The 15,261-nt window shown below is 48.3% G+C and overlaps 1 protein-coding gene across 2 annotated transcripts; it reads right to left on the minus strand.

Moving 5' to 3' along the window:
* Positions 1–229: 229 nt before the first annotated feature.
* LIN28A (lin-28 homolog A) lies at positions 230–14,576 on the minus strand. Of its 2 annotated transcripts, none has more exons than XM_044924697.1 (4): positions 14,450–14,576; positions 12,887–13,071; positions 3,229–3,413; positions 230–2,505 (listed from the first exon to the last, which is right to left on the minus strand). In XM_044924697.1, exons 1-4 carry the CDS (start codon positions 14,559–14,561, stop codon positions 2,289–2,291), a joined length of 699 nt encoding a protein of 232 aa, XP_044780632.1. In that variant the 5' UTR covers positions 14,562–14,576; the 3' UTR covers positions 230–2,288.
* Between the last annotated feature and the right edge of the window lie 685 nt (positions 14,577–15,261).

A 15,261-nucleotide genomic window follows, 5' to 3' on the forward strand; every position in this document is an offset into this window, starting at 1 on the left:
TGCATAAAAGTTCCTGAGTGACTTGGATATACATTCATCTTTCCTTTCGTGGTCTCACAGCCCCACTTTCTACATGGAAGGCCCCCTTCATTGCTCCTCTCTACCCTTGGAGTTGGTCTTAATCCAACCAAATACATCAGTCCGTTTAGCATGAATCACATCAAGGAATGGACAGGACTCGAAATTGGGAACAAGGGATGGAGCAATCTTAGCTTTTTCAGGATTTTTGCACAAATCACTCAATCACAGATACCCCACAAATTAAATGTATAGGTATATGGTCTATTTCGGCGGGGCACAAAGGTGGAAAGAAGAGGGGGTAGGAATCTAATTTTCAGGACAGATCTTGTTTGAAATAGGAAATAGAGGAAGGGGAACACAAAAGAAAGTGTAGTTCAAGGACCCCCCCCCAACTTCAAGAGGGGCCCCCAAGCTTATGTTTCAGATCTCTTTGCCTGGTGCAGAACATTTTGTCAAAGATGCTTTGGCTATTTTTCTCAATATAAAAAGAAGTTTGTAAACAATAAAACCCCAAAAGAACATGGAGAAGACCAACACATTATATTTACACAAACTAGGCCACCTAGCAATCACCAAATCAGCTACTTGTGAAGCCCTACAAAGCCCAGACAGATATAATAACTAGAGGGGGCAGCAGCTGGGGGAGACAGGATCAGACACACGTCACCCAATGCGTTCTATTGCATTTGCCCCGTGACAACAGTGAGGTAGGTCTGCAGTGATCTCACAGCTTGTAAACGAACCCGCCGCCCCCACCGCCCTTTCTCCTGTAGCTGCCATGATACTAATCACTGCTGCAGCAGAGTAGGACCCTGGCTCTGGGAACCACAAAGAAGCCATTGCTGATGGTCTCTCCAGAAGCCAAGAAGGAAAAGCCCAGAATCGTTAAAGATCTTGTCCTTGCTTCACATATCCATCCCTGGGCAGCTCAAGATGGGTACAGAGGCGTTGTTCTTAAAAACCTCTCCTTACCAACTTCCATTTTTTATAAAAACACACACACCCTGTTGTGCATGGTCAGCCTAGCCCAGTCAGGTGAAGGATGGATCTGGTATATAAAGCGAGTAATGTGCCCTAGGATTATAGATCTGGAACAGGAATCCTTTGTCACACATACAGACGACCTTTGCTAATCTGGGCTTCCCCTCTCTGCACTTCTTACCTGGCCCAGCCTCTCCTAACCTCTCTGCACCACGTTTTCCTGTTCAGACCAATTTCCAATCTTTCAGTAGGAAGGAGACCAAGTCATGGGGCAACCCAGTTAAAACCTAGTCTCTCATGAAACGCTGAAGATGGAGGGGTTTCAAGAGGACACTATGGCAGAAGAGCCAGCTGTCATTGGCAAAAATGAGGTAGTTCAATAGGCTATACACTCCAAATAGTTGTTCTCTCTGATGATACAGCAACAAAAAGCATTCCTGCTGTGCAGACCCGGAGCTGCTGCTGACTTATCCCTGAGATTGCTCACGTACCTGAGAACACAGTGCAGGAATGAGGGCCTTAGATTAAAATACACAAAAATACAAAACCAGAATATTTATATTACGAAAAAAAAAAAAAAAGTTAAAATGCACAAGATACGTCATTCGCACACGAGTGCAGTAGGCATCCTGGAGAAAGTGGGACCCAAGGTACAGTCACCCAAGGCAGCAAATAAATAAAATTGAGTTGGCCCAGAATGGGGTGAGAGTGAGCTTAGAAGCAGCAAGTCTGCAGCTGTCCCCTCAATCACCCCTTTACCTGTCATCATAACCCATTACTTGGGACAGTTCTTAGCATTCTGTCCCAAGAGGGGGTTATGAGGAGAGAAGACGAGGAAAACCCTGCCGCCCCCCCTGAGATGTTTCCTCCCATGGAATGTAGTGGCTTGTTGGTTGGGTCCATCAACCTGTTCTCTTCTTAATCTTTACACTCTGATATGGGAAATATTATTCCACATTCTTCTTTAAGAGTAAAACAACTTCCCTACCCAGGCCACTTTCAAAAGCTGGAGATTCTGGGGGTGGAGACTCAGATAAAGCATGCAGGGAGGGTTAACCCTCAAAGCCCTCATATGCATTTGGAAAGAGCTAATTGGAGTTTCTTTGCCTCACCCCTTCTTCCCACCAAGAGGGAAGAGGGGGTGATGCCTTGGACTCCAGCCTCAGATATATGGCAGTGCCAGCTGCCCCCTACCCACCCTGTCCCCACTTTCTCCACTCTGCCGATTGATGCCTGCTCCTCAAAGCTTTCTGATCACAAAAGGATAGCCCCCACCCACTGTGGCTTCAATTCTGGGCCTCTGGGAGCATGGCAGAGCTATGGATCTCTTCTTCCTCTTCCCGAAAGTAGGCTGGCTTTCCCTGGGAGCTGGGAGCTTGCTGGGCCTTCAGTGGGCACGAGGCTACCATATGGTTGATGCTCTGGCAGAAATGGCACTTCTTGGGCTGCGGTGGCAGTTTGCATTCCTTGGCATGATGGTCTAGACCTCCACAGTTGTAGCACCTAGCATCAAGCAAGATAGTAAAGTTGAGAGGAAGGTGTGAGAAGAGACCACAGTGTTTCCTGAGTGACGACCCCTGGGCTCTGGTTTTAGTTGTAACTTTGGACCCACTTCCCTTCCTGGAGACCAATTTCCCCACTTACAAAGGGTATATGACTAGATATTTCTGAGTCTTTTCCAGGCCTGTAATATCTAGATGGCAGCTCGAGATTCATGACAAATTGAAAATACCAAGAATGGAAATCCTGGACCTCAACTGAGAGCTACCATACCCTTAAAATCAGTACTTCTCATTCATTAAAATAGAGAAGAAATTAAAGGGCCAGAATCTGTTTGCACACAGAACTAACATGAAAGAAACCAGTCATTTGGAGATGAGGTGAAGAAGCAACAGCTACAGATGTCCTGTCTTGGCCTCACCACATACACTTTCACATCCATGGTCTCCTTTAGTTCTAAAGTAGCATGTGAGGTTAGTATCACAATCCCCATTTAGCAATCAAAGCTAGAGCTCCCAGAACCTAATTACTTATCAAGTAGAAAAGTAGGTCATGAAGTACCCTCCATACATACCACCCTCTCTTTGCCTCCCACATCCAGATGTTGCCAGGGGCCACAGGCTTCACTTTATCTTTGGCATCTGGTCCAACCAAGAAAGGGAGAGCAAGAATGGAAGAGTGCTCATCATCCCTACCAACCCACAGAAGCTGCCTTCCAGTCCATACCTGTCTCCCTTTGATCTACGTTTCTGCATATTCTTCCCTTTGGGCCGCCTTTCACTCCCAATACAGAACACCCCCCCAGGGCCGGTGACTCGGATAGATTCCAGGCCCTTGGCGGACTTCTTAAAGGTGAACTCCACGGCCTCCCCCTCCTTCAGGCTCCGGAAGCCCTCCATGTGCAGCTTACTCTGGGGGAGAGAAGCATGGTAGATTTTAATGTTAGTCTTCATTATTACACCCCAAACACCAAAACCTGCATACACATGTTCCTCTAAGGTTGGAAGAGTAAGGGTGTAACATTTCCATTTTATTGGTAAAGCCACTGTGATTGGAAGGGTCACCACCATTTAGAACAAGAAATCTACGTTACATAAGGAACAATCACTATGTAAACAGATGCCATAGCATTTTCTGCAGCTATTCTCATTGAAGGTTCTCAGTAAAATAAACAGCAGAAAAAAATTGTTAAACATAGCATTTATAGGAAATCAACCAATGTAAAATTGTAAAATATAAAGTAACAGGCCTATACACGTAAAACATGTCAGTCATGAAAGACAAACCCCTACGAAGTAAAGACACTGAGTGCCACACATGATTCTGATCGGCTCTTAGAACAGGAGAAAATATTAGAAGAACTGACAAAATTTGCACATGGAATGTAGGCAAATGTGTTAAGTTCCCTAATTTTGATCATTGTACTGAAGTTACCTAAGAGAATAGCCATATTTTAGGGAAAAAAAACAAAAAAACATGCTGAAATATTGTAAAGATAAAGATGCTTGAAATCTGTACAAGAAAAAAAAGAAAATAAAGCAAATAGTACAAAATGTTAACAATTGATGTATCTGGGTAAAGGTTATATGGGAGTTTTTCATACTATTCTTGCAACCTTTCCCCAATTTTGAAATTACATCAAAACAATGTTACTGAAAGTTGAAGGGAAAAGACAGAATGACCCAAGCAGACAGATCCGTGAATTAGAAGAGAAAATCTACTGGAAGATCCAAGAATAAGTGCAGAAATCAGCAGGTGAGGAAAATAATTCCATAAATAGTACTATTGAGAAACCAGTTATCCACTAGAAAATGAAGCCAGAAATATATACTTTGCATCATATGTATGCAAAATTTTTGGAAGAATTATATATCTAAATTGATAAAACTATAAAAAGTTACTATGAATCAATATGAAAGACTCACAGAACAGAATAATTTACAGGAGGACCTAGCATGATACATATATTCAATATCTCACTGGTTCAAAAAAAAACACCAAAAACGGGAAACAAAAATACCATTAAAGCCATTCAAAAGAATGTAATGTAAAGTCCTTGCTTTGTTCACTGCTGCATTTTGACACCTAAATAATGCCTAGCACATTTTGGATGAATTAATGAACAAGGAGGTAGGCTTTAATTATGTAACTTGGGAAGAGAATCAAATTTTTAAAGGAAGAAAAAGACTTCAAATACCATGTGGAATGATCTCACTGAAACACTGCTTGTTTGAACCAAAATTTAAAAGGAAAAAAGGAGTTATTCAAACAGTTGAGTGGCAACACCAGGGTCAAAAGAACCCAGAGTTCTGGAATGGATAGCCCATTTCACTTTGCCATTTTCTGCATCAATAACACATTAGTGGAATGACAGCCTCTCCCAGACCCTGTACAAAACAGACTTCATTCTAGATATCTTCCAAAATATCCAAAGAACATGTCAAATATGTCAACAAGCTGTAGTCCTTGTTGAAAATGTGGTTCAGAAGCAAAAGGGATCACCATGTACCTAGTCCTGGCTTGAGGCCTTTTATGGTGTTGCTGGCGGGGGTGGGGCAAGGTGGCTATTTCAAACTGGGACTTAGATGAAACATGCTCTTTTGCCAGATGAGATCCCAATTCCTCAGTCACATTTTTCTTTTAATTTAGATGGTATTGCTTAAGACAAAACTTCCATTGAGATAATTAAGAGCCTAGGCTCAGGTGTCGGATACATCCTGGTTCATGAAATACTGATTCCACCAATTTCTGGTATTGTGTTTGATCTTAGTGAGTTACACACCTCTGGGTCTCGGATCTTTCAGACAATGGGATAACAGTAGCTATTTACCTAAAGTTTTAATGAAGATTAGGCAGGCAGGACATATGCTCAATAAATATCAATGAATGAAATATTCCAAAGGTTTGGGATCCTCTCCCTTCTTATTCACATAGAACAGCCAGGGTTGTGATGACTCACTCCCTTCCCTCAATCTGAATGTGGAGCGTTAAAGCAGAACATTAAAACATTTCAGAAAGGTGAAAATTCTTTCCTCCTCCCAGTTGCATAACCACCGCCCTGAATTTGATGTTAAATCTGACGTGTCTCTCTCTTATTGAGCTAGGACAAGCCAGTGAGTCAGGAGACGCTGGAGGATCCAGACCAAGAGCATTCTTGACCCAGGTAAACTCAGCTTCTCCCGTTTGCCTAGTGGGCTCTTAGGGTGGAACACTCCCAGTTCTGTCTGTGATCAGCAGATAGCTAAGTGATTAAGAGCAAAGGTTTAGAGTCCTACAGCCTATCCCTGCTTTCTGTGTTAGCCTACAAAATGGAGTAAATACTAATTTTATGGTGGTGCTGTGAGGTTTTATGCATGAAAAGTAGTTAACACATTGCCTGCCACATATAAATCCCAAGTGGCAATTATCACCAACCTTTTCAAACGGGATGAGGGCAGGGTAACGGTGAGAAAGAAGTGTCAAAAGACCCAGCATTTTAACCCTAGTTTTTATCACTAACTAGCAGGGGAAACAGAAAAATATCCCTTCTCTGAGCTCCAGTTTACTGAGCACCGCAATCTTCTGCATCTACACCTTTCAAGGCTTACTGTGAGAATCAGAGGATAATATAAATGGGGACATTTGAAATCGACTAGTCCTTTTAGTTCACCTACTCTATCACTGGAGGATTTGAGGTCAGCTTAAGACCATCTTTTCCTTTGAAAAGATAAAGGGGAAAAAAAAAATCCCTGTGGGCACCTCACCATAATCAGCCAAGATTTAGACTGGTGGTCTCCAGGGGTGGCTCCTTGGCCCCCCCACCCCACCCCTTTCTAAAACACATAGTTTGAATTCCTCTCTTATCAGATAGGTAATCAGCGTGCAGCCCCACTGAGCCTGCCTCACAGGGTCTGCATCAGAAAGGAGCCTGAAATTCTTGCTACCACCCCCCACCCCACCAACCACACACAAAGCAGGGCCTGGGCCCCGCCCCGCTCTCCATCCCCTCCAAAAAAGAAAAGACCTGGGGGGGAGGGGCAAGGCCTGAGCTCCCCCAATAGAGCCCTGCTTCGGGAAACAAAGAGTTGACACTGGTTGGTTCTGGTGGTCAGATTCCTGGAGTTCCAGAGGATGCAGATTCCCCCTTGACCCCCCCATCACACATTTACCACATTCACCAGTTCCTTCCTTCCTCTCCATGTAGGGGGTTATGGTCACGGTGAGAGCAATGGACACAGACACCTTTCTTCCCTAGTCAAGCTTGCTGGCCAGCCAAAGCCACCACCAGCAGCCATCTTTCCTTCTGACCTACCCTCCCACCCTTCCAGGGCCTCCAGTCAAACCTTTTTTTTTTTTTTTTTTTACTGAGGGACCCAATTAGGGTTCTTTATTCAGATAAATTATATTATAGGTGGGAGGGCTGCCGCCGTCCCATCTTCCTTTTCCCCTCGTCTGTGCAAGGTAGGAGTGTGGGTAGCCTGCAGTGGGGGAGAGGGGAAGATGGTATTTAATCAGACAGAAAACAGTTATAGGAGGCATTTTTTTTTTTGGATGGCGGGGAAGGATGGGCCAGCTACAGTACTAAGGCCTTCTGCACCCCCAGTACCTCACCGCTGCCTTTGTAAGTCATAGAAGGGACCTTAGGGGTCACTCAGGGAATGTGAAGTAAAAAACTCACAGCAAGCCGAGTTTCCCTCAGCTTGCTCTGTGAAATTTGGATAAATAAGCTCTGGTTCTATAATTATCTGTAATTGATCAAAGCTTGGGTTTATGGTTTTTCTGCAATATCCAGTGCCATTCTGGCTCAAGACTACCTAGAGTATGGCTATACCCTCAATTCTAGGTGCTTAGCAGTGCACAACATTTGCAGAAAAAAATCTAAGTTCTCTACTGTCCAAAATGACTAATATGTACTGATGCTTACTATAGGCTAAGTAGTTTTAAGCATGTCACATGCTATAACACAGGTGACCTTCACACCAAGCTTTTTATCATGCCCCCTGCTGAATTCATGGAGGCAGAGGGGTTAAGCACCCTGCCCAAACTTATAGTGTGAAAGCCCTGAGCTGACTTTGTATCTAGTGCTCTGCAATATAATGCAAGGCGCATAGACATTTTAAAACCTTCTAAGAGCCACGCTGAAAAAGTAAAAAGCAATTTAATTTTAATGAGTTAGTCCTGAGGTGTCCTCACAGTTCAACCCAAGCCTCATTCCTAAAGGCAGCGTTTGGTAGGAGGTAGGAAACCAATGGGTTCTATCAGAAGCAGTTTATTTTGTCAGGGAGAATGGGGAAAGAGATCTACCCAGAACCAAAGGCTGCCAGCATACACCCCTCACATCCCTTTGGCTCTGACGCAGCCAGGACCACCTGTTCCTGCCTGGAGTTCTCCACCAGATGGTGCTGCTCATCAGCCTGTCTGCACCCAGGTATCCGGAGGGAGACTGGAGGAGGAGGAAGGAGCCGCAGTGTTCTCAACTCTGGACCTAAGAATTCACCTAGCGTGATCTTCCCAGCTCTTTGGGATGGGCATCTTCTCTGTGATCCTGAGGAAGATGGAGTTACAGGGGGACTGAACTGTGATGAGGATCCAACACAGGGTAGGTCCTGATAAAGATGGGGCTGTTCCCTCCCCACCACCCCCACTCACTCACTCAAGAAGTGAAGAAAAGATCCTGGAGTTTTGAACCAGAAGCCCAGTTGTTCTTCTGCTCTGTTGAGAAAAGCCATTTATTCTCTTTACTGGTCTGAACTAAAGAACTCCAAGCTGAGTCTGTACTAATTGCATACTATCCTGGAAAGTTTTCTTCTCCTCCCTCACCTCCTTTGACCTTCCAGATTTAACACTGATAGCAGTTGCTATGCTTGCCTGCAAGAAGGGAGGGGTGATGTGCCTCAGGCTGTTTCTCAAACAAACAAAAAAACCCCACCAGGTAATTGCCATAGGCTGGAGAGTATGATAGTTTTGATAGATGGATTAGGAATGTTCCAGCAACAACCTTGCCCTGGAGAAAAATCAATGAAAATCACTTACATGGCAAGTAGTGCCACTAACCACAAGCTTTGCTCACAGCCTTTACTTGGAACACTTCTAGAAAGTATGTCTCTTCACTAACAGAAGGACTCAAGATCTCATAATGTTCAAATTAACTCACATGCTTTTCTACCAACTTCCTGAAAAAAATCCACTCATTTAAAAAATCCTTTCTAGAGGAGTGAACGACCATGACTGTAGTCCGCCAGGCTCCTCTGTCCATGGGGATCCTCCAGGCAAGAATACTGGAGTGGGTTGCCATTTCCTTCTCCGGGAGATCTTCCTGTCCTGGGGATCAAACTTGTGTCTCCCGCATTGCAGGCAGACTCTTTATCCTCTAAGCCACCAGGGAAGATGCTCTGGAGGAGTGGAAGGAAAACAAAACTTTCCTTTCCTGATGGTCCAGTGCTTAAGACTCCTCACTTCTACTCTAAGGAATTCGGATTCGATCCCTGGTCAGGGAACTAAGATCTCTCATGCTTCATGGCCTAATTAATTAATTAAAAATAAAATAATAACCTTTTAAAAATTCCCTATTAAGATGGAAAAGAAACTAATGAATTACCCTTCAACCCATGGCTTCCATATCCTCTCTGGAGCTGTGATCAGCTAGAGTAGATCAGCTGTGATCCACTATCACTCCACAAATTTTCATGGTGTTTTTACTGAGTGCCAAGCCCTCTTCAGGCCCTGGTCTGGAAAGACAGCAACAATCAGTTCACATTCCCTCTCTATCTCCAAGCTTTTGGTCTGGAGGAAGACCTGCTGACAAGGACCCCCAACTGTGAGTGCATTCTTGATTTTTCAGGAGCCCCTTCGTTCCTCATACTCCTATCTTCAGCTCACCAAGTGCATCCTAGAAAACTAACCAGACTACTAGTCCTTCTTTTCAAAGTGTTCAGCTTAGAGGAAGAGTTAAGACAAGTACATTAATACCTAAACATAAGGAGGGTGATCAGAGGCACTAGTAAGGTTATAAACCAGGTAGGAAAGATCCCTTTACATTCTCCCTGCCCCCAAACCCGAGTCTTAATCTAGACCGGACTGAAGTTGCTCTCACCACCCCCATTCATCCTTTTCAGAGAAAGCAGGCCACGTGGCTTCAGCAGTTTCTTGGTACTGGAAAATTTCTTCTCTTAACCCAAACTTGGTGCCTCAGTTAAATTTGGACTCTTTTGCCTCCAAGCATTCTAATACAGCATTTTAGCCAGAAAGCTATTTTAAACAGATTTGAGTTCCAAAGAGCTGTGGGAAAAAACAGGGGACCTTTTCCTGATTTTCAACTTTTGCACATCTGGGGGGGTTGGGAGTTGGAAGCACAGGAAACAGGAGGTTTCTGTTAAAATGGCCAAAACTTTTTAAATGGCCATGGAGAGTTGAGATTTCTTAGTCCTTCTCAGGCAACCAGGAGACAGCAGTTAGCTCTTTCTTGTTCCACCTTTTGATGTATTAACTGTTTCTCAACTGGGGGTAAGTTTGCCTCCCGGGGGGAGGGGGGGCTTTTGGCAATGTCTGGAGACAGTTTTGGTTGTCACAACTGAGGGATGCCCAGAATGAGAAGTTATCCTGCTTGAAATATGTCAGTAGCGCAGAGAGTGAGAAACCTGGATTTAAGGGCGAGCTAGCTGCCATTACGATGATTCTTAAATTCCCCCCAAATTCAGGGACAGCAAGAGAGTTCTAGCCTAAAACCTGTGGCTGAGTTCTGTACCAGGGTTGGTACAGAAGTCTTCTCGGTTTAGGGGTTTTATTTACTCATTTTTTTTTTAAGTCTAACGGTAGGTTTTCTTTCCCACATATCCACCCCTATTGGGCACTGAGGCACAGGGAGCATGTGACTAGTGTGTTGGGAACCAAATAGGCCCAACCTTGGAAATGTCTAATTGTGTCCCCCACCCCGTTTCCTTAGGAAAGGGGCTCCCTGATCCCCTCCCCCAGCAGATGTTATCTTAGGACAGTTATCCTGCTCACCACCCACACCACCAGTTCCAAGGTACCCACCACCAGCAGCCAAAGGGGAAGTTTCTCTGTTAAAGAGAAATGTCTTACTTTCTCTCCATTTTGGGAACACTCTCCTTCCCTGGGAAAATTTCTAAGGATTGATCTGCATCCACCTAATTCCTCTACATTAGATCCTCAGGGAGATAATTCAGATTTCTCAAGTGCAGGACTGGAATCACTAGTTTAAGTGTTATGGTAGGGTCTCAGGATCAACCTAAGCCCCAGGAGTGTGAAGACAGAGCTACCAGGTATAAAGTTCAGGGAATTTCCACCGTTGTCCTCTGTGGCTGTTAGCAGGGGGTGTTAGGGAAACAAATTCTTGATTCCTTATCCCAGCTCAACTCCTCCTGATAACTTTCTCAACTGTGAAATGTCCCTGGACAGTCCAAGACCCCAAGTCCAGGTTATCTCCCAGCAAACCCATCTGAAACAGCATGGTGTGGGCTCCACTCCCCAAATCTGAATCTAGTCCCCATTTCATTTTATGCCATCCCATATTTCCCAACTGCTTTTGATCCTAAAGGTTAAGTGGGCTGAGGGACAGATCCATTTGCTCAGGAAAACCTTCTTTGGGAGTTGGATATCACCAAAGAACCTCAGAGGGACTACCTTCCCCTCGATCTTTCCCTATGTGGCAGCCTTTGGAAGGCAGGCAAGAAAATGTTGGGTCTGACTCTTTCATTCCAAGCTTTCCAAAGTTGGGGAAGGTGTCCAGTTGTCTCCAGACAGGGAGAGATTTTAATCTCTTTGTGATCAGATAAATGGGGAGCTGGCCACCCTGCTGAGGAGGGCCATTCAAAGCTGGTTCCTGTAATAAAGTGATTTAATAGATCTAAAGAGGCCAATTCCCTTCTTTCTCCCACAATTACTTCCTGTGGGTTATCATTCACATATGTAAATGAGACAGGGAGGGGGGCTAGCCACCAGCCAGAATTTGTTGTACGAAGGGAAGAGAGTAAAGCTGGGGGTGGAAGAAGCAGGGGAAGCCAGGGGGCAGCCAAGCATTCTGCAGCCGACCCTTCTGGCAGATGTTCTAGGAGCCCGGTAACCCCAGTGTTAACTGGTGGATCCCCATCTCCCTGTGTCCTCTCTCTCCCTTGTTTCCCCATTCCGCGTCCTCATTGAGGGCCATGTGGGGACTTCCCCGCTGTTTCCCTCCAAACAGTCTACCCAGCATCTCCCCTCTCCACCCCTCCCCCTCCAGAATACCATCCCTCAGGCTCCAACCCTTAATCCCCACATCCTCCTTTCCCCTCCCCCACTGCTCCTAAAGCCAGCCTCCCCAAAGTAACCCCTCCATGCCCGGCCTGGGTGTCAACCTCCTGGGTCTGGGATTAGCAATTTCTTCTCAGGTCCAGCCCCAAACCTCCAAAGATGGAGGGAACACAAGCAACAACTTCCTTTACATAGTGGTTACGTGAGGCTTCCTAGGTACTCAGGAAGGGGTGGCCAGGGAGGAGGGAAGACGAAGTCTCTGATTCCTTGTTTGAGGCTGGGAATGTTAGGACGGCAATCAATGGCTGTCTGGGGCCATAAATGCCAAGCTGAGGAGAATAGGTCCTGAGGCTAGCCTCTCTCCACCCCCTGCCCTGCGACACTGAATTTCACCCCCCACCCCCCGCCTCTGTGATGCCTTGCTTTAACTGAGAACTTGGGGTTGCGACCTAACTCCCTCCCAGGCTGGCTCAGGAGTCGAAGGCCGGGCTCTTTGCTTTTTCTTTCCTAATAGGAAATAGACAGTAAGAGCCCCGCTAGTGATCCATATGCCTGAGACTGTGCTCTTGAGGAACTTCCAAGCCCCCCAAATAGATCCTTCAAGGATCTGCCAAACGCATCCAGAACCCCAGGGCTTGAGTTTTGGGTGACCACCTGGGTGAGAGGGCCCGGCAGACTTCTCGGCTTTCCGCCGTTGGGTCCCGAAGCAGTTTCCCTCCCTTCCTCCAGGCCGGGAGCTCCATTCACAAGATACAGAAACGCGCGGGCGCTCAGGGCTCTGCTCTGACCGGGCATGTGCTTCCCTGGCCGGCCTGCTCGCCCTCCCCCCACTGGCAAGCACAATACAACCTTAGTTCTGCCACATGGAATCACCTCCCTGCCCCCTGCCCCCTGCCCAGGGGAAAGAGGTAACAGACACGTGGTAAACCAGAGGGGTTCCCGGAAGGGGGTGGGGGTGTTAATCATCGGCTCTTCCCCCGCTCTCGTCCCGTTGGAGTTAATAGGGACTCAGAACTGGGGTGCCTCGGCAAAGACGGGAACGCACAATGAGGGCCCTGGATCTCCCCTCAATCCAACAGCCAAGTCCGTCCGCCCACCCTCGGATACGCGCGCCAACATCCCGCTCCTGCTGCAAAGTTACCAGAATCGCTCTCACCTGGTGCACAAAGACATCCACCGGGGGGTCGAGCGCGACCCCTGCGCGGGCGGTCATGGACAGGAAGCCGAACCCCATGCGCACGTTGAACCACTTACAGATGCCGGCACCGTGCAGCAGCTGCGGCTCCTCCGCCGCGCGGGCCGCGTCCTCCGGCGCCTCCTCCGGCGCCTTAGCGCAGCCACCTGGAGATTGGGAAGGCGCTCAGCTGGGGGGCCACGGAATTGAAGGACCCCCATCAGAGAGCCGGCAAGGAGACCCGAGGGTCCAGCCCGAGGCTGGACAACCAGGAGGCTGCAGCTACTGAGCAGCCGGCGAGAAAATACCTGTCCCGGCCGCCTCCCGCGCTCCCCCAGCTTAAACTGAGGCCAGAGGTTTAAAAGAAAGTTTTGCTTTTCTTCCCACAACACGTTGCCCGGGGACATGCGGCCAGACAGGCCCCTCCTCTTCTCTCCCCCCGCCCCCGAACCTTCAGCTTGCTCGCCACTGGGACACCAGGGTTCCTGGCTCCAGAGATGGCCCCCTAGAAGCAGGAGGCCGCACAGACTTGGAGTCCTTGGGCTAGCCTGGGGGACACTTCCCCACCTCTCTTTCATGTGGCTTCGGGGTGCCCCTGCCGCCTAAGGTGTCCCTAGTAAGTCCCGAGGTCGAACCTGCGAACTGCTGGTTTGACACAGAGCCCATGGTAGTCGGCTGAGCCCGCGGCCCCGGGCCCCTGCTTGGGCGGCTGCTGGCCCCAGAGAAGTCCGGAGGCAAAGGGGTGGCTCGGGGAAGAGGCAGCTACATCTTCCCCAGCACAATAGCGGTGGGAGGGCCCACGGCTTTTCAAAGGCTCCCAAATTCTAAAAGACAATGACCCAACCCCCCGCGGGCAGCCCCCCTCTCCTCCCTTCCCCTCCCCTCCCTCGCCTTTCCCCTCCCTTTCCCTCCAGCTCCAGCTCTGGCCCTCCCCCACCACGGCGGTCTCTGACACCTCTGGGGTGTCCCTTCTCAGAACCTAGAGGTTTGACACCCCCTCCCACAGACACCACATCTGGAGATTGGGGCCGTCAACCCTACAAGTCTTGAGTACCCGGGAATTTGGGATCCTGCACTTTAAGGACTCGGCGGGGGTCCCCAAAGCAGCATACAGGTGGGGGGCATGTGGCGGGGGGGGTGCAGTTTTAAAGCCACGTGACTGCTCTCTCTCTCACACACACACACACACACACACACACACACACACACTTATACACCACCCCCACCCCCCGTGCAGATAATTATACATTCCAGAGAGTTGGGGGGGGAGGGAGGTGTGAGCCTGGCAGCGCTGGCCAATCAGAGACACAAACCACCTGTCAAGGGAGAAATGGATGAGCCCTCCCCCTCCCCCAGCCTTGGAGCGCCCCTCCCCCTCCCTTCCCCTTCAGGCCTCCGAGCTGACCCGGCAGCTCGGCGCTGACCCGCTCTCACCCCCCACCCCCGTGTGCTTAGATAGACCTGGAGTTCAGGGCACTGGGAAGCCTGGGATGGGGAAGCAGGGGGGAGGTGGCAGGCCCAGTGGGGCCGATCTCCACTCCTGACCTAGGCGCGGCCTCTCTAAGTCTGTCTCTGAATGTCTCTGAGTTTCCCACCGAGTTTCTCTGGATCTCTCAAAGCGCTCCCAATTGATTCCGTGTAAAGAATTCTTCCTCATTTCCTTCCAAATCTAAAATCTGACCCACGTGGAGTTTCCCTAGAGAACAGAAGGAACCCAAAGAGGCTTGAGGTGTGTTCCTCTCTCCACCAGCTGACCTCATCCTGCCCCCATGGCCATCCCATCCTCATCCGTGGTTGGGATCCAGACACTTTTGGGTTCCCAGGCGCTCCTCGCTTCAGAGTCCTGCCCTAAGTGCGCTCCCTTCCTCACAGTGAGGTTGGTGGGGGAACTGGAGTAGGGACTTTACTCTCTTGAAGAGTTAGCCTCCCCTGGTAGGAGATAAAGAGGATTGGCCAGGGGGGTGGCTAGTGCCCCGGTCGGAGATGGACAATGGCCCGGGGCTCAGTGCACGGCCCTGGCCCTGCCCCTTCACTTCCGGTGCTCAGTTCAAACTGGACAATGCCAGCTCCGGCCAGTTCCCCTCCCCCACTGCTACAACCCATTTAAAGGGACAGAGCCTGCTTTCGGGGGCATCCGCTCACTGGGAATTCAGTCGTCTCCACTAAGTGTGCAGAACCTCTCGTGCTCCTGCGCCCGCCCGCGCGCGTGTGTGTGTGTGTGCGCGCGCGTGTATGAAATTGAGAAATAGAGAACAGGGATGAGTGGGGGTAGGAAAGGGGAAGATGAAGGGGAGAGCAAGGGGCTGTTGAGAGATTATTTCTCTCTTCTATCAAGAGTGCTCTCCAAGGGACTAAAA

The sequence above is a fragment of the Bubalus bubalis genome, chromosome 2 (genome assembly GCF_019923935.1).
Source record: "Bubalus bubalis isolate 160015118507 breed Murrah chromosome 2, NDDB_SH_1, whole genome shotgun sequence".
In the NCBI taxonomy this organism is placed as follows: Eukaryota; Metazoa; Chordata; class Mammalia; order Artiodactyla; family Bovidae; genus Bubalus; species Bubalus bubalis.

Coding starts and splice junctions, on each gene's coding strand:
- LIN28A (XM_044924697.1), bottom strand. CDS start 14,561: ATGAGGAAGAATTCTTTACACGGAATCAATTGGGAGCGCTTTGAGAGA. Junction 13,072..14,449: donor CTTAGAGAGGCCGCGCCTAG/GTCAGGAGTGGA, acceptor CCCAATCTCCAG/GTGGCTGCGCTAAGGCGCCG. Junction 3,414..12,886: donor TGGATGTCTTTGTGCACCAG/GTGAGAGCGATT, acceptor TCTCTCCCCCAG/AGTAAGCTGCACATGGAGGG.